This window comes from Elephas maximus, chromosome 12 (assembly GCF_024166365.1).
Source record: "Elephas maximus indicus isolate mEleMax1 chromosome 12, mEleMax1 primary haplotype, whole genome shotgun sequence".
Taxonomy (NCBI): Eukaryota; Metazoa; Chordata; class Mammalia; order Proboscidea; family Elephantidae; genus Elephas; species Elephas maximus.
In genome coordinates, this window is record NC_064830.1 from 100,288,833 (window position 1) to 100,307,432 (window position 18,600).

At 56.8% G+C, this 18,600-nt stretch overlaps 1 protein-coding gene across 1 annotated transcript; it reads left to right on the plus strand.

Annotated features, from left to right (window-relative positions):
* Nucleotides 1-4,934: 4,934 nt before the first annotated feature.
* On the plus strand, nt 4,935-15,730 carry FSCN1 (fascin actin-bundling protein 1). Its single transcript, XM_049904809.1, has 5 exons — nt 4,935-5,855; nt 13,258-13,414; nt 13,509-13,630; nt 13,793-13,960; nt 14,338-15,730. The coding sequence occupies exons 1-5, from the start codon at nt 5,024-5,026 to the stop codon at nt 14,538-14,540; spliced, it is 1,482 nt and encodes a 493-aa protein (XP_049760766.1). The 5' UTR covers nt 4,935-5,023; the 3' UTR covers nt 14,541-15,730.
* Nucleotides 15,731-18,600: the final 2,870 nt, after the last annotated feature.

Sequence of the window (18,600 nt, forward strand, 5' to 3'; positions counted from 1 at the left end):
CTTCACCCTCCAACCTTTTCACCAATTCCTATACCAGCTGGCCCTCCCACGGCACCCTCTTCAACTCTGCCGGGTTCCATAATTCGGTGCGATGGCCACGCCCAACTCACAGCCCATACTCATGATTATGAGGTTTATTAGGGAAATAACAGTTACAATTCAGGATTAGGAAATATTCAGGATACAGTTCTTCAGTAAGGACAGCTTCTCGGCTGTGCCCACAGGCAGGCCTTTTCCTGGCCCTCGGCCTCTCGACCCCTCAGGCCTCTTGGACCAGCCTAGCTTCTGCCCTGTTCAGGCAAGTGTTACAAAGTTCTTCAGCTCCACCAATCACTGCCCAGAGGCACCCCACTCCGCCAGCAAGCCTCGGGTCAAAGGCGCTCAGCTATCTAGCTCCGCGGGCCAGAAAGCCTAGCTCCACCGACAAGTGTCCTGAGGCACCCCATTCCACCAGCAAGCCGCCTGCCCGAAGGTGCTCAGCTCTCTTGCTATAGTGAGCCTGTACGCCCACTGTAGCCACCTTGCTCTGCCAGCTGGAAAGCCCACCACACCGTCTTGTGGTAGTCTCCTGGTTCTGCTGCTGCCGGTTCTCTGCCGCACTTGCTGCTTCCCACTGTCTCTGGGTCTAGGAGGGTTACAGCTCTCTGTCTCCTGGGTCTAGGAGATTCTCAGTGCAGGGATCCCGGGTCCAAAGCACGTGCTCCACTCCTAGCTCTTCTCCTTGGTGGTAGTGGCTCTGCCCTCTCTGCTCGCTTCTCTCTCCTTTTATCTCTTGTAAGATAAAAGGTGTGACTCAAGTAGGGCATGAGTTGAATAAGGTGGCAAGGGTGGTGACTGGGGTAGTGGTGGTGACTTGAGTCACACCCCTCCAGCAAGGGGGGTACTCAAGATACATCCCACCTTGATCTGCTTCGTTAACACAATGGACAACTCCCTCCTAAATGGGACCATAACCATAAGCACAAAGCCAGAATTTACAACACATCACAAAATGGAGGATAATTACATCAGATCACAAAATGGAGGATGATCACATAACTTCCAAATTACATCATTACATAACTTCCAATTATGGCCCAGCCAAGTTAACATATATAACCATCACAGGTTCCATACACCTTATTTCCATAGTTCCACCCAGTCATTGTGTAGGAGTCACAAAGACTACGCCTAGAAGGGCAATATTAAATAATTCACTGCACCATACCCACCCTGCTCCTGGCAGCTACTAATCTGCATTGTCCTTATGGGTTTACCCATTCTGAATATTTCGTGTGAATGAAATGATACGATATGTGTCCTTTTGTGTTTGGCTTCTTTCACTCAGAGTAGTGTTTTCAAGGTTCATCCATGTGGTAACATGTATTAGTACTTCATTTCTTTTTATGACTGGATAACATTCCATTTTATGGATGGACAACATTTTGTTTATCCATTCATGAGTTTATGGACGCTTGGGTGGTTTCCACTTTTTGGCTATTGTAAACAGTGCTGCCATGTACGTTATTGTGTTCATGAGTGTACACATACTCCTTTGAGTACCTGCTTTCAATTCTTTGGGGTATACACCTTCCGGGCACTGTTTGAAGAGCATGATGTATATGGTGACCACTTTGTCCTCGTTTGCCCAAGACTTTCCCGGTTTAAAAACTGAGTCCCAAGTCACAGGAACTCTCTGAGTCCCAGTTCATGTGTGTTAACTCCTTCAGTCCTCTCAGTTATCCTCCTGATGCATCTACTATTATTATGCCCCTTTTAGAGACGAGAAAACTGAGGGCCAGAGATGTGAATGCGAACCCAGGAAACCCAGTTCTCGCATCCAGGCTCCATTACTCATTAGGCCTTGCCAGACTTTTATCCTCTCTACCCAGGTCTGACAGAGGGGCAGGCGCCCCCAGCCCCCTCCTGGCCTCTAGCTGCAGTGGTGGCCCCAGACCAGGGCAGGGCCAGTTCTGATCCTAGGAGGTGGATTCAGTATACTCCATCCCACAGCCCTCCCACCACACCTGAGGCAGTCAGCTCTCTCCTCTGAGCCTCTGGGGTTAGCCAGAGGCTGGGGTCTCCCTAACTAGGTGGAGGGCTTCCTGAGGGCTGGATTGGGTCCTGAGGATGGCAGAAGGAGTGTCTGACTGAGCTCTGTGCCTCTAGGGACTCTCAGGCTATTCTAGCATGGGGGATTTACCTCTTGTAAAAAGAGGAAACTCCCCTTAGGAATCTACCCAAAAGACTTGAAAGCAGGGACTCAAACAGATACTTGTGTACCCAAAGTTCACTGCAGTATTACTCACAACAGTGAAAATGTGGAAAACAACCTAAAAGTCCATCAAGAGACAGATGGAGAAACAAAATGTGGCATATACATACAATGAAATATCAAAAAAAAAAAAGTTGCCTTTGAGTCCATTTTGACTCACGGCTACCCTACGTGTGTCAGAATAGAGCTACGCTTCACAGGGTTTTCGATGGCTGATGTTGTGAAAGTAGATTGCCAGGCCTTTCTTCTGAGGCACCTCTGGGTGTACCCAAACCTCCAGTTTTTTTGTAAGTTAACTGTTTGCACCACCCAGGGATGACAATGGCATATTATGTAGCCATAAAAGGAATGAAGTTCTGATACATGCGACGATGTGAACGAACTTTGAAAACATACTGAGTGAAAGAATCAGACACCAAAGCACAAATACTGTATGACCCCACTTATATGAGGCATCTAGTATAGGCAGATTTATAGAGACAGAAAGTAGGATAGAGGTTACCAGGAGCTGGGCAGAGGGTAGTGGGAGTTAGTGTCTCATGGGTAGAGTTTTTATTTGTGATGATAAAAAAGATCTGGAAATAGATAGTAGTGATGGGTACATAACCTTGTGAATTCACTCAGCACTGCTGAATTGTACACTCAAAAAATGGTTAAAAGGGCAATTTTTATGTATATTTTACCACAATAAAAAGAATAAAGAAAAAAAGAGGAAACAGAGTTCAGAGAGGTTGAATAACTTGCCCAAGGTCACACAGCCAGTTAGTTACTTGGTTTCAAGCCCAAGTCTGTGTGACCCACTGTTGTTAGGTGCTGTTGAGTTAATTTTTGACTCATAGTCACTCCATGTGATGGAGTAGAACTGCCCCATAGAGTTTTCTAGGCTGTAATCTTTACAGACGCAGGTCTTTCTCCCATGGAGCGGCTGGGTGGGTTTGAACCGCCAAGCTTTCAGTTAGCAGACAAGCACTTATCCGTTTTGCCACCAGGGCTCCTCACATGACCCATTAAACCAAGAAAACCAAACCCATTGCTGTCAAGTTGATCCTGACTCATAGTGACCCTATAGGAGAGAGTAAAACCGCCCCATAGGGCTTCCAAGGAGCGCCTGGTGGATTCAAACTGCTGACCTTTCGGTTAGCAGCTGTAGCACTTAACAACTACGCCACCAGGGTTTCCACATGACTCATTAGGTAACCTCAAAAGGGGCAACTTTTGATTTCCCTGGCTCTCAAGGGGGTGGGCTCTGTGGGAGGGGGTGGTACCGCCATGCCTATCTGGGGATAGGCGGTGTCATCTTTCTCTCCCTGTTGAAAATCCCCAAAGGGGATTGCCTGGAGACAGGCTTAGCCGCACCCTAACCAGCTCAGAGCACTCTGCCTACCCAGAAATGGAGGCTGAGGACAGTAGCCAGCCCAGTGCCCTATGCTTGTGGCTGGGATGGGCCTCTACCCGAGACCTTGTGGGCAGCCTGTGGTCACACTGGCATTCCAGGGCCCTTCTTGGCATGTGGGGAATGTCCCAGGGAAAGTTGTGGCCTTCAGAGAGGCTCAGAAAAGGGAAGTGTTCCTACACCGGGAGCAAGGGAGGGGGGTCCTCAGAGAATGTCCCCCCTGGAGGGAGGAGGGTTGGGAGCTGGGGCCTTACAGGATGGGGGGCTGGGTCTGTGTATTGGCCCAGAGTCCCCTGAAGTCAGGGCTTTCGGGGGAGGGTCCCATTGACCTTGAGCCTGGAGACCTGACATCTACCCTTCAGGGCTGGGCCACCCGAGCTGTTGGACTGCTCTGATCCACCTCCTAAACAGGAGCAGTAACTGTTGTCCATGCCCCTGCCTGGTAGACCAGGCCTGTGGCTTATGCATCACCAGAAGGGGATGTTGGCCATTGACTTGGCCACTGTTCTGAGGCTTCTTTGGGCCAGCAGGCTGGGCGCTGGGGCCACAGGGAGGGACCTGGGTAGCCTTCAGGGACAGCGCCCTGGGAGGGAAGCCTCAGGTAGCAGATTCCCTTCTCTGGAGGGTCAGAGACCCCTTCAGCTGGGTGTGTGGGCTCTCAGGCCCCAACCATCCACGCACAGACGCTCACAGGGCCCAGATCCCACCACTCCCGTTCCTGATCCAGTTCCCACGCACAACTGTGCGCTGGCCTTCCTCCTTCCGCCACTTCTCCTAGGGGTCTTCCCCTCCGCCTCCCTCCGGTCTCCGCTTTCAGGCCACCTCCTCCGAGAAGCCCCCGGACCCGCCTCCACCCGGTCCCGAGCTGCACTATGGTCCTGCCGTCTCTGTTATAACCTAATACCTGCCTTGTCCTTCTTCCCCGCTAGGCTTGGTGTCAGGGGCCTCCGCGGGGTCACAGGGTCGGCGCACGTAGCTGCCGGCGAGTCCCCAGGGCGCGCGCCACGGGGATGGCTTTGGAGGAAAGGTGCGGTGGCTTGGAACTGGGGAGGGGGCGAGGGCCTCTCCTCGCAGCCTCGGAGGCTATGGCTGCGCAGGCCGGACGTGCCACTGGACGCGGGGACGCGGAGAGCGCAGCACCGCGCGCGCCCCTCTGGGCCCCGCGTCCCCGCCCCGCAGAGCTAGCTCCTCTGCCCGCGACCCCCTCCCCGCGGGCCCGGGGCGGGGCGTGGGCGAGGCCTGGCGGCATGACGTCACCCCGCCTATAAATCGGATGAGGCGCGGCGGGCCGGCTTTGTGGAGCGCTGCTGAGGGTGCGCCGGGCCCGCCGCGAACAAAGGAGCAGGCGCGCAGGGGACCGCACGCCCGCCGCCACCATGCCCGCCAACGGCACGGCCGAGGCGGTGCAGATCCAGTTCGGCCTCATCAACTGCGGCAACAAGTACCTGACGGCCGAGGCGTTCGGGTTCAAGGTGAACGCGTCGGCCAGCAGCCTGAAGAAGAAGCAGATCTGGACCCTGGAGCAGCCGCCCGACGAGGCGGGCAGCGCGGCCGTGTGTCTCCGCAGCCACCTGGGCCGCTACCTGGCGGCTGACAAGGACGGCAACGTGACCTGCGAGCGCGAGACACCCAGCGCCGACTGCCGCTTCCTCATCGTGGCTCACGACGACGGCCGCTGGTCGCTGCAGTCCGAGGCGCACCGGCGCTACTTCGGCGGCACAGAGGACCGCCTGTCGTGCTTCGCGCAGAGCGTGTCGCCGGCCGAGAAGTGGAGTGTGCATATCGCCATGCACCCGCAGGTCAACATCTACAGCCTGACCCGCAAGCGCTACGCGCACTTGAGCGCGCGGCCGGCGGACGAGATCGCCGTGGACCGCGACGTGCCCTGGGGCGTCGACTCGCTCATCACTCTGGCCTTCCAGGACCAGCGCTACAGCGTGCAGACGGCCGACCACCGCTTCCTGCGCCACGACGGGCGCCTAGTGGCGCAGCCTGAGCCCGCCACCGGCTACACGCTCGAGTTCCGCTCCGGCAAGGTGGCCTTCCGCGACTGCGACGGCCGCTACCTGGCGCCGTCGGGGCCCAGTGGCACGCTCAAGGCGGGCAAGGCCACCAAGGTGGGCAAGGACGAGCTCTTCGCGCTGGAACAGAGCTGCGCCCAGGTCGTGCTGCAGGCGGCCAACGAGAGGAACGTGTCCACGCGCCAGGGTGAGTGGCGACGCCGCCCGCCTTCGCCTTGCACAAAGCGCCTCTACCTCCCCCTGCCCTGCGGCCTCCCGCCCTTTCTCGTCCGCGGCGCTGCGAGCACCCCGAGCGGCGCCCCGTGCGCCCCAGCCGAGCTCGCCAGCCACCCCACCCCAGGACGTGCGTCGCGCCCGGGGGAGGGGACGAGAGGTGGGGCTCTGCCCATCTTCCGGCGCCGATGCACCCCCCCCGACCTGGCACTGGAGTGGCGGGTCCCCTAGGCCCCGCGTGGGAGCTGTCCCGTGTGCTACCCTCAAAGTCCCTGCTCCGTATGGGTCTCCCCGAGCGTGCTGACTCCCTGGGACAGACGGACCCAGCGTTCGGGAGCAGGCGCCCGTATCGGTTTTCTCCTGCCCCTCCCCCTGTCGGTGGGCCTTGTCCCTCCGGCGGCTCGGGGGAGGGTCGGAGCTCTCAAAGGGTGCGTCCCTCCTCCCCCGGGTCGCCTTCCGCAGGCGGGTGTGGGGGAGGTCAGCGGGGCCTTTGATCCCCGCGGGGTACGCCTCTAGCTCCCGGTCTGCCCGGCCCTTTCCCACCCTCTCCCACTGCCAGGCGGGGTCTGCTCTGCGGGGCGGTGGGTGGGGGCGCCCCGAGTGGCCGCCCTTTCCTCCGCCCCTCCCTCCGCCCCTGCCCCGCGCTCAGGGCCGCGGCCTTTGTGAGCCGGGGGGCGGGACGCCTCGCAGGGCCCTCCCTCGCCCCCTTTGTCCTCTCGGGCGCTGCAGATGGGGAAACCAGATGCACGCGTGAGGCAAGGCATCGGGGCTCTGTACGGTCCCGCGCCCCCGCCAAGCCAGCGCCCGGGTCCGGAACCCCCGCAGGAGGTGGCTTCCCCAGTCGCGCCTCGGGCCGGCCGGCGTGGCGAGGATGGCTCCCCGCCAGGCACCCCGCCCTTTGCCCGCCGCTCGCGGCTCCCTCCCTCAGCGCGCTCTCTGCCTTGCAGGCGGCCACCGGAGAGGGGAGACCCCAGCCCGGCGCCCCGGGAAGCTCCCTATCCTCGGGTGAACGCATACCCAAGGGCTCCGCCAAGAACAATTGGCTGCAACCGGATCCGTCTTCTCCAGGGGCATCTGGCCTGGCCATTTCGGACCAGCTGCACACCAGAAGCTAGCCCCCTGCTTCCCTTCCCCCAGACCCTCACCGCTGGAGGCTTTCTCTGACATCTGAGGTCTTCCCTATTTTGGGGCAGCCAGCAGACCCCACCTTCTGCAGGGGCCTGCAGGGATCTTGCTCCCTTTGGTAGGAGGTTGGCCTCAGCCTCTGGAGACAGCTAGATGGGAATCTCCTTGGTGGCCACCCTGCTGTCCTTGGGTTCTCTTGAGGAGGGGTGCTCCCCTGGCCTGGCTGTCCCCATATGGAGACCTCCCCAGGCCCTCATGGCTGTGGGGAATGGAGATGGAGACCTGGATGGGGTAATGGCAGCTTTTGCCTGTGCCATCTCTTCTCACTCATTCCCACTCTGACAGAGGGGGCAGTACCACTGCCATCTTACTGAGGAGCCTGTTAAGGCCCAAAGAGGGGAAGCCACTGGCTTAAAGTCACCCAGTAAGTAAAGAGCACATGGAACTGCGCAGGCTCTTATCTGGACCCCTGCTGCCTCCCAGGCAGCCACCATTTTCCCCAAGCAAATCTATGAACCTCCTTTTGGGCTTACTCAGTGCTGGATGGGGCTGCATTCCCACCCATTCAGCAAACTTTGAACTCTTGCTAAGCACTGGGGCATGAGTGGTGAACAAATGGTGGTGGTGGGAGGGGAGGCGGGGTATGTGTGTGTGCCTGGACCTTCTGGACAGACTTGATAAAAATCCAGTTTAGATGGAGGAGGTGGTCTGCCTGAGCAGATCTGAAGGGTGAATGGAAGATAGCATGTACTCAAGTGGAAGATTATCACAGGCAAAGGGAATAGCTTGTACAAAGGCCCTGAGGCAGGAGGAGCTTTGAAAGCCAGGTGTGGCTGGAAAGAGGTGAGCGAGGTGGGAAATGGGACTGGAGGGGACACAGGGCCCATGATGGGAGCTCGTCAGTGCAGAGACAGGTTCCAGGGCCTTCCCTGGGGAAGGTGGGGCAGAGCAGGAAGCCCTGGCTCTTGGGGTCATGGGTGTTGGCAGCCAAGATGAGCGAGCCTAGGCAGGTACCCTCTCTCTAGTAAGTCTTGCAGCATCATGATTGTGATTCAGGCTGATGAGGCAGGATGCAGGGGAGCTGGGGCCAGGAGAGGTGTTTGCTCATCTTTGAGTTTAAAGGGGGTGGACCTTGGGGGAAGGGCTTTGGGGCCAAGTTGGAGCTCAGCTGGCTTGGAGCTTGTTGTTCCAATGGTGGCTGGCCCCAGCCTTCCTGGGATAGGATTGCCGCCCAGAGGGTCACCCCCCACCCCAGCCTGGGGGCGGGTGTGAGAAGGCCATTTTGGACTCCCTGCGTGGCAAGGGGGCGGGGTCTGTGCCTCCACCACGTGTTGGGAACTGCAGGTGTGGAAGCTGAGGGTGTGAATCATCCCTTCAGGCCTGTACAGGCTGGGTCTGGGGGGACGAGGTGCTTCCTGCTGAAGCTGCAGCCTACTCTCTGCCCTCAGTTTCCCCATCAGTAAAGTGCGAGCTCCCTGGTTACTGCACCTCAGGCTGGCTTTGCCTCTGTGAGGTCATTAGAGGCTGGGCTGGCCACCAGAGTGGGGGTCCTGGTGCTACCTCATCCCGCATTTGGGTGGGGTTACAGTGTCAGCTTCTCCCACCATGCTCTTCACCTTTGGTCACTTGTGCCCTGTACTCCACACTCCGCCCAGGACCTGGCCTGGAGCTTGGCTCAAGTGCTGTTTCAGACACTGGGGTGCTGTTCAAGCTGGGTTTTGCAGGGTGTATAAGAGTTCTCCAGATGAGCCAGGGAATGGCTAAGCCAGGATAGAGGAGGGATTTGAAGGGGTCACAGAGCAGACTGCAAAAAGGGAGAGGGGGGAGGCCACAGGGTTTCCAGGTCCCTTCCCTAAGTGGGATGAGAGAGGGGAAAGGGATGCATATTTTGAACAAGCTCAAGGGAAACTCCTGAGACACAGCTTTGCTTAAACTAAGGCCTGAGAGCAGTGGGGAGCCATGGAGGGTCTTGGGGAATGGGGTGCCCCCTCTGGCCACTGGAGAGGATGTCTCAGCCTGGAGGTCGCTCCAGGGGACCCAGGGATATGTCTGCAGAAGGCCATTTGGACAGCTTGGGTGGCGAGGAGGTGGGCCTGGAGGGGCGGAAGACAGGCAAGGGCCTGAGGTGCCTGCTGTCCTTGTCACCCTGGCTCCCACTAGGGTGATGTGCCCGTGGGCTCAGTTGAGCAGCCTCCGCTTCCCAGGGCTCCTTAGGGTGTGTGACTCAGGGTTTCTGTGCTGCTGTTGCTGAAAAGAAAAATCCCAAAGAAAACCCGGTTCCCATAGTAACGCGGCTCTAATTAGAGACTTCAAGGCCAAGTGGGCCTTTTCCCCTCTGGGCTGGGCCTTGAGGCCAGGAGGGCCTGCTGGTTGGGGGACAGCTCTCTTCCCCCACCTCCTTCCAGGTCAGGTAGGAAGGGCTGGCATGTACTTGGCACCTGGCCCCCAAACCCTTTCAACATCCTGGCAAAATGGGAGAGAATGGACCCTTTTTACAGGTGGGGAAACTGAGGCTGAGTGAGATGGAGGCACTTGCTTAAGGGTGTCTGGTGCCCTTTTGGGTACCCTAGTGACCAGCCCAGACCTTTGCAGCCAACCAGTTCCAAGATGGAACGAAATCAGCTGATGGGGTCTGAGTATCTGAGCAGAGGATTTTACTGACCCTGGCTGAGCCTCAGTTTCTTCCTCTGTATAATAGGGTAGCATTAGTATTAATTCCTGGTGTTGCTATGAGGATGAAAGCCTGTGTATGTCAAGCGTACCCCCACCACTCATCCGTCCGTTTATCATACTGTGGAGGCTTGCTTGTTGCCGTGACACTGGAAGCTCTGCCATTGGCATTTCAAATACTAACAGTGTCACCCATGGTGGACAGGTTTCAGCATAGCTTCCAGGCTAAGACAAACTAGGAAGAAAGGCCTGGCGATCTACTTCTGAAAGTCAGTCAATGAAAGCCCCACGGATCACAACAGAACATTGTCTAATGTAGTGCTGGAAGATGAGCTCCCTGTGTTGGAAGACCCTCAAAATACACTGTGGCCACAGCAATGGACTTGAGCATACCAAATGATCATGACGATGGCACAAGACTGGGCAACGTTTTGTTTTGTTGTACTTGGGGTTGCCATTGGAGAACAACTAACAACAACATGTCAAGCCTTAGGTGCAGTGGCTGTCCTGGCTAAGCTGCTCAGTAACCATAGGTCTTCCTGCATTTGCTCTCGGGCTGGTAATCTCCAGGCTTATTTGCAGCTTCTCTTTTGCTGTCCCGTCCCCATCCCGCTTCCCCCAAACCCAGCCAAGCCCAGGGGAGTGTCCCCTTTTCCCTCTTTGTGGGAGCTCAGAGCCCCCCTGTCTTTTCTGCTGCTGGTGAAGGATGGAAGGGTTTCTCTCTTGTCTCTTCCCTTTCATCAGCGATCACACAGCCCCCCACACACTGAGCAGATGGTGCTGTATGGCCAGTGGGGACTGGGACTTCCCAGGGCAGGTGTCCTGGCCTAGACGGGGGAAGGGTGTGGCTGTGCTGCTGACTGACCCAGTGCTGGGGGTCTCCTATAGATGTACAGGGCCCTTTTGGGTAGAACAGGGCATGTGAGGAGGGGGCTACCTCCCTGGTGGTTCCTAGCAGCCCTGTGGCTCCTGCAGCAGTGGTGGTAGGGTAGGTTGCCCCATTTGTGGGGCCTTTGGCTGGAGGATGCCTGAGAAAGGGGATCCCAGCCCTGGTTCTATACGTGGTGGTGGCTCAGGTGCCCAGCGGGCCCCTCGCTAGCTTCTTTGGAGAGGGATGGTGGATGCAGCTCATATACAGGACCTGGGCAGACTTAGGGTGGCCACATCCATGAGTGCCCAGGTGGAGGGAGACAGGGTGTGGCAGGAGGGCAGAGCAGCCCGCCACAGAGGCCCTTCTTTTCTTGCTGTGTGACCTTGGACAAGGACACCCCCTCTCAGATTCAGCCTCTGTGAAGCGGGGTGACCATCCCTACTCTGTGGCACTGATGATGTGGAGGCGTGTGATGGGGTCGGGAGGATGCCGACATCCTCAGGCCTGTGGATGATGGTCGTAGAATGAAGGCTGTGGCCTCCTGGCTGACCAGCCTCAGTTTCCTCATCTGGGAAGCACTGTTGTGCAAAGTGGTGAGCCGGTGCTGGAGCGGGTGCGGCGGGCTTCCTGGTTGCTGAGGCTCTTAGAATCTGGGATGCTGGGGGAACACGAATTGGATGTTGATTGACCCAAAGGCCCTGCTTCCAGGTTATGCTGGTGGGAGGAGGGGTGGGAATTTGCAAAAGGATGTAGCTGTAAGAATGGCCCCTGCATGGGAGCAAAACCTGGGAGTGACCCCAAGTGTCTTCCGTTAGGGATCATATGGTCACATCCAAGGTGATTTAGTGATGTGAAACGTGTGAAAATATTATGGAGAAAAAACTGGTTTGCACAGATATACGTATCTGTCAGCTATATGGTGAATGTTGCTGTGAGCTGCTGTTGAATCAGCCCCCAACTCATGACAACCTCTTGCACAACATGGAAGAAAATGCCGCCTGGTCCTGCACCATGTCCACGATTGGTTGTGCATCGAACTGTTGTGATCCCTAGGGTTTTCACTGGCTGCTCGTCAGAAGTGGATCGCCAGGCCTTTCTTCCTAGTCTGTCTTAGTCTGGAAGCTCCGCTGGAACCTGTTGGGCATCATAGCAACACACAAACCTCCACTGATAGACAGGTGGTGGCAGACAGGTGGTGGCTGCGAAGGTGCGCTGTCTGGAAATCAAATCCAGGCCTCCCTCGTGGAAGGCAAGATTCTACTGCTGAACCACCACTGCCCCACTGTGTGTTCACATGTAGTGTATATCTGTACATGTGCGTATACATGTGTTGCAGATCTATATACAACCTGTCAGCATACGGTAGCATACGTGCACTATGGACAAAGCAAGTGTGCATCAGTATGTACAGTGGAAAAGACTAGAAGGGTATTTACCAGCAGTGGTTCTCACGGTGGGGGTAACACCAAAAACAAACAAACAAACAAAAAACCAAACCCATTGCTCTTGAGTCTATTCAACTCATAGCAACCCTATAGGACAGGCTAGAACTGCCCCCATAGAGTTTCAAGGGAGCGTCTGGTGGATTCGAACTGCTGACCTTTTGATTAGCAGCCGTAGCCCTTAACCACTATACCACCAGGGTTTTCAGGGATGGGAGGTAGGGATGAGGATATATATATGTGACTTCATGTCTTCATATTTATGCTTTCTTAAATTTTCTGAAAAGAATGGGGCTAGTTTGTGTTTTACTCTTTTAACCCTTACACATATACAGGACAGGAAGGATATACTGGTGTCTACCCTGAAACTCCCTGTACACTGTCCTGCCACCCTCGTTTCATCCAGCCCTTTGTTGGTTGGTTTTGGTTTATTTAAAGCACATCCTTGACATCATGTCATTCCATTTCCAAATGCTTCCATATGTCTCTCTAAAGAATGAGGCCATGTTCTTACATAACCACACCACCATTAGCAAAAAACCCTTAGTGTCTAACCCCAGGCCATGTGCCGATTCCTCCTCTGGGGCTCAAGAATGTCATTTCACAGTTGGCTTGTTTAAAGTTATGACTTCTGTGATCAGAAGAGACAGATGTAATGGCCTTGGGTCCCGTCTATGCAGTGGTCTCACCCATGTCAAGCCCATTCCTGGGCCTCTTGACTTAGAGGCTAAGGGGGTGTATCTCCTTTTGTGTTTTGGTATGTGAGGGTGGGGAATGGGGACCGGCCAGAATGAGCTGGGTGTTTTAGCGTCCCAGGGCTGCCATAACATTAGAACAAAAATTTATTGTCTCATGGTTTTGGAGGCTGGGAGTCTGAGATCAGGGCGTCAGCCCTGTTGATTCCTTCTGGAGCTCTGAGGGAGAATCTTGTCCTGCGTGTCTCCCAGCATCTGGCGACACCTGTGATCCTTGGCGTTCTTTGACTTGCAGCTCTGCCTCCCTCAATCTCTTTTGTTGTCACATCGCCGTATCCCCTCTGTGTTTCTTTGTCTCTGTGTCTCTAAGGACAATACTTAGATGGGATTAGGGCCCAACCCTATTCAATTATGACCTCATGATAACTGATAGCATCTTCAAAGACCCTATTTCCAAACAAGGTCATATTTCCAGGTTCTGTGGTTAGGACTTGAACATACTTTTGAGGGACAGGGTTCAGCCCACATAGTGGACATGGGGACCCCTGTACCACCTCAAGGGTCTCTCCACAGGTATGGATCTGTCAGCCAATCAGGATGAAGAGACTGACCAGGAGACTTTTCAGCTGGAGATTGACCGTGACACCAAAAAGTGCGCCTTCCGCACCCACACGGGCAAGTACTGGACACTGACGGCAACTGGGGGCGTGCAGTCTACCGCCTCCACCAAGTGAGTGTCCCCCAACCCCCACAGCCCCCCTTGCTCCCCTGGTTGGCCTTTCCTGCCTGGGGCGGCCCCCTGACACTGTCCCTTCTGCCCCCAGGAATCCCAGCTGCTACTTTGACATCGAGTGGCGTGATCGGCGTATCACCCTGCGTGCGTCCAATGGCAAATTTGTGACAGCCAAGAAGAACGGGCAGCTGGCAGCCTCGGTGGAGACAGCAGGTAGTAACCCCGGACACAGCCGAAGCCGCTGGCTCCCTGGCACTGCCCTGCTATCCTGGGGGGTCTGAACATGTCATGGTCACTCACCAACCCGACCTGAGGCCCACTCTTTCGGTGTCCCACTGTGAGGCTCACTGTCCCCCTCCCCCCCCGCCGGAGCAGGGGACCCAGAGCTGTTTCTCATGAAGCTCATCAACCGGCCCATCATCGTGCTCCGTGGGGAACATGGTTTCATTGGCTGCCGCAAGGTGACCGGCACCCTGGATGCCAACCGCTCCAGCTATGACGTCTTCCAGCTCGAGTTCAACGATGGTGCCTACAACATCCGAGGCAGGTCTCCCCCGGGCAGCACTGGGTTGAGGGGTGGCCCTGCCCACCCCAGACAGAGAGAAGGTGGGAGGCCAGCAGGCAGGGAGACAGGTCCCAGAAAGAGGGGGGTGGGCAGGCCTGAGCAGTGGGATCAAAACTTTGTGTAGGGAGGATCCCCAACAACTCAGAGGTGTCAATTTGGATTTCGAACAGCTTCCTGAACCCCATTCATGTGTCCAGCAAACTGGTAGGAGTAAGGGGGTGGGGATAAGGACCTTGCTCCCAGTTGGTCCCATTCGGAAGCCATGACTGAGGGAGGGGGCATTAACCCTTGAAGACGAGGAGGGGACCAGGCGCAGGGTGTGTGGGGGCGGCCTGACATGTCTTCTCCTCCCCAGACTCCACAGGCAAGTACTGGATGGTGGGCAATGACTCCTCGGTCACCAGCAGCAGCGACACCCCTGTGGACTTCTTCTTTGAGTTCTGTGACTACAACAAGGTGGCCATCAAGGTGGGCGGGCGCTACCTGAAGGGGGACCACGCGGGGGTCCTGAAGGCCTCCGCCGAGGCCATCGACCCCACCACACTCTGGGAGTACTAGGTGCCGCCCCGTCTTCCACCCCATTCCCACCCCATGCCCCACTGCCTTTCGGTTCTGGAGGGCTCCCCTGTTCCTCAGTCCCCCGCTAACTCCCTTCTCTAGGTGGGCTCCACAGTGGGTGTCCAGCCCCTTGCCTTTCAAACTGGAAACCCTGGAGAAAATGGTGCCCCCACCTGTTGCCCCTGTGGCTCCCTTGGGCGGGTCAGTGGCTGCACTGTCACCAGGGAGTGTGGTGGGTCGTGGGGTCCCTCTGCCCTCTCTTCTCTGCTGTGGGCAGGGCTGGCACCTCTTCCTTCTGACCTCAGATGACTCTGAGCCTTATTTCTCCAAAGTGGCTGAGAGAAGTGGGTGGCCGGGAGGCCCCCTGAGTCCCTGGGTGTGGTTGCAACTGGAATCTCCTGTCCCATTCCTGGAGCCTCTCCTTGCCCCTTTGAGGAGCCCCAACGTGCCCCAAATCTTCTAGCGGCTCCTCTGGGTGTTGTCCTGGGTGGGGCTGGGGGCCCTCAGCTTTGGCCCCCTTTGCACAGAGGGGCCAGCTCTGCCCACTGCATGACTGCTGCGGTTGGGCTGTCCGCTTCTATCTTGGATCTAGTCTTTTCTTTCACCCTGGCCTGACTGGAAGCAGAAAATAACCAAATCAGTATTTTTTTTAATGAAGTTTATTGCTGGAGGTACCCTTGGCAAAGCCTGGTTGTAGGAGTAGTCACCAAGGGCTGTTGGGGCTCAGATGGGTTGCTCCAAGTCTAGAGCCTCTGTCTCCACTTCTCCAAGGGACTCTCATCAGGCCCTTCCCCTCCCTCCTGGACATGGCTGGTCCCCCTCCCCGCCACCCCGGCCCTGGCCCATGTCCCCACCTGGTGGTGCTGGGCCCCCCTGCATCACGGCCAGAGTCCTGCGGTGGGATTGGTGCTCCACGTGTATGACTGGAATCTTCTGGAATCCTGGGGTCTCCCAGGTGGATCGAGCCAGTGCTGCTCTCCATGGGGTGAGCTGCCTGGGCCTCCTGGCCCCCACCCCACCTCGCTGCCCGCACCACCCCATCCCACCGCTGGTTTGTCAGCCTGTATCTCACTCGGGGTGTCTTGGTCTTTTATTTTTTGTAAGTGTCATTTGTATAACTCTCAACGCCCATGATAGTAGCTTCAAACTGGAAAGAGCAAAATAAAGGAACAAGAGTCCATAGCCCTGTAGCCCATGGTGTGCATCTTGGGGGTGATGAGGGGTGGTCGGGCCAGGTGGGGTAGGGCGCTGGCCCAGAGCTGGCCAGTAGGAGGCCTGGACATGGCAGGAGTGGACGTGGAGGGCTCTGGAAGTGTCTCAGAGGTCCACCCAGGTGCCATGGGGTGGCCGTGAGGGGGAAATGCCTGAACCTGGGGCTCCCACTGGACCACCCCAGTGTTGGCGAGACCTGAGCAGGAGTCTGATGGGGTGGGCCCCATGTACCTCTCGTCTCTGTACTTAGGATTTAGAATTTACAGATCATGTGAACAGACTAACAGAAGGACTTTTGTCCTCTGGCACATTCGCACTCAGGACTTGCTGGCACAGGCAGGTGCTGAGCACACCTTTCCTTTCTCCCATATTAACAGCAAGGAGCCTTGTGCACAGTCTGGAGCCCCCTGATCCTCTCATGCGCCACAGACAGTGGGCTTCGGATGTGCCCAGGGATGGGGTGGGCCAGCTCAGGAGGACAGGTCCCCATGGAGGCCCTGAGGGAACTGGAACCCAGTGGGCTCAGGTTGGAGGCCAAGGAGTGCCTCCATCAAACCCAGGCACCCAGGCCCAGGTCTGGGAGGCAGAGGAGAACATTGAGGAAGTTTCTAGACTTTCCTGGAGTTGTGCAGCCAGCAGGGGCTCCTGGGCCCTCCTGCAAGTCTGATTCATCCCAAGCATCCTGGGGATAAGGAGCCTTGGTGGCACCATAGTTAAGCTCTTGGGTGCTATCCAAAAGGTTGGTGATTCAAACTCAGACAGCTGCTTGTTTCCTGGGAGAAAGACTTGATGATTTGCTTTTGTAAAGATTATAGCCTAGAAAACCCTATGGGGCAGTTCTGCCCTGTCTGGTAGGGTCACTGTGTGTCGGAATTGACTCTATGGCACACAATAACATCCCTGGGGTGGGGACCACCTGCCCATTTTACCCAGCAGAAAATGCATTCAGAGCAGCAAGGACACAGTAAATGCTCCACAAGCAGGCAGTGACACCAGGGTGTCCCCCATGTCAGGTGGTACAGCGCCCCGGCCCTGCCCCTCCCGCAGGAGGCTCTCTCCTGATTGGCTGCCGATGACGATACCGGGATGTGGGGCCTGTGATTGGTGGTCCCCGGGAGCTGGAGTCCCGAGATTGACAAGGGCAGATGGCGGCTGCGAAGGGGGATGCAGGGCCCCAGCCGGGTCCCAGTGGCCAGCCCCCGCCCCCATTAAAACCAGGCCAGGAGCCAGAAAATCTCCATGACGTGAAGGAGGGAACAGATTAACCGTGGGAGACAATCTTCCAGGCCACGGAGGTGGGGACGCCCTGGAGGGGGCCCCCGCGGCGCCTCCGGCTGTGCCTCTGGCCCTCCACCGTGCCCACCTGGCGGAGCCGTGTCCTGGAGTGACGCCCTTCCCGACCCGCTTTCTCGAGCCAGGAGCTGATTCAGAATTTCATTCATTCTGCAAAAATGCAACGCGGCTTAGGGCGTCCGCCACGTGGCTGCAGGAGCCCCGCAGTCTGATGAGGGATGTGCTCCCACCGCCAGCCTGGCTTCCTGGAGGAAGTGTCCCTCATGAGCAGGAGGAGGACCTGGGCACGCAGAGAGCGAGGAAGAGCAATCCAGGCGGAGGGGACAGCTCAGCAAGGCCTGGAGGGAATAAGCGGCTGGGGCGGGGCTCGGTTTTGGGTCCCAGTTGATGCTGGGTCTGAGAGAAGGAGGCAGATTGTTTCCAGGTTCCCCTGGAGGCACCCGGACATCTTGGGGAAGATCCTGTACTCCTACAGACTCCGTGTGGACCCCCAGACTCACACAAGGCCCCCCACTTCCTGGCCTTTTCCGAACTTCAGGCCCCTCCTTCTGTCACAGCTGCTCCTTGCCCAGCTCCTGGGCTCGATATCAGAACTAGGGAGGGGGTTCCTGATCCCATGGGCAGCAATGTTGCTTTCTCAGCAATTCCCCACCACGCACGTGCACACATGGGAACCTGTACACACACAGGGACTTGTGTACTCACACGGGCATGAGTGCACACACGAACACGGACATGCACATAGATACGCACACACATCCACACTTGCACAAGGCATGTGCACAGGCATGCACATGTAAATGAGCACGTGTACACACATGCACACGTGTGCACATACACATGCTCACACAGACGTGTGCGCAAGCACACAGATGCACCCAGTGCAGCCCCCAGGAATGCCTTACTACCACAGGTTGCTCTCCACCTGCATTTACTTAGTTCCAGCCTCGGAGCCCACACTTTTCCCTGCCTCCAGCACCTGGTTTCCCCCCAGTTGTCCCAGACCCTGAGTCACTGGCTGTCTCAGCTGGGTCAAGGGACATCAGGAACCCCAAAGCCCTGAGGGTAGGTCTCCCAAAGCCTGAATGAGGGGGAGAGAATCCAACGCCCACTGCTAGAGGGCCCCAGGGGTCCCAGCAGGGCCAGCTGGCTAATCGTTGCTCAGTGTGATTTGGGGAGTCTAAAGGACCATGATTCAAAAAAAAACCATTCAATTAAACTTGTTAGAACAAAGAAAGGAGAAATGGGTCCTTCTCTGCTGTCTTCACTGGTATGGAGGAGGCCTGGTCAGGAGCAGGAATGGTTGGAGGCAGGGCGGGTGTGGGCAGGCTATGGTCTCCAGGATGGGATATAGCCAGAGTAAACAGGGCTGACTCCAGCCCTGGGCCTCCGCATTCCTGTCTGCTGTGACAGCTGAAGGTTCCTCAGGATGCCGCCTTGGGATGGGACACTCAGCCTGCTGGGGGGCTGTGACTATCACCAGTTCCAGGAGGCCCCAGGGAGCCCTTCTAGTGGGTAAGGTCCCCAAGTGCCTCTCCATGGGACCCCCTCCATG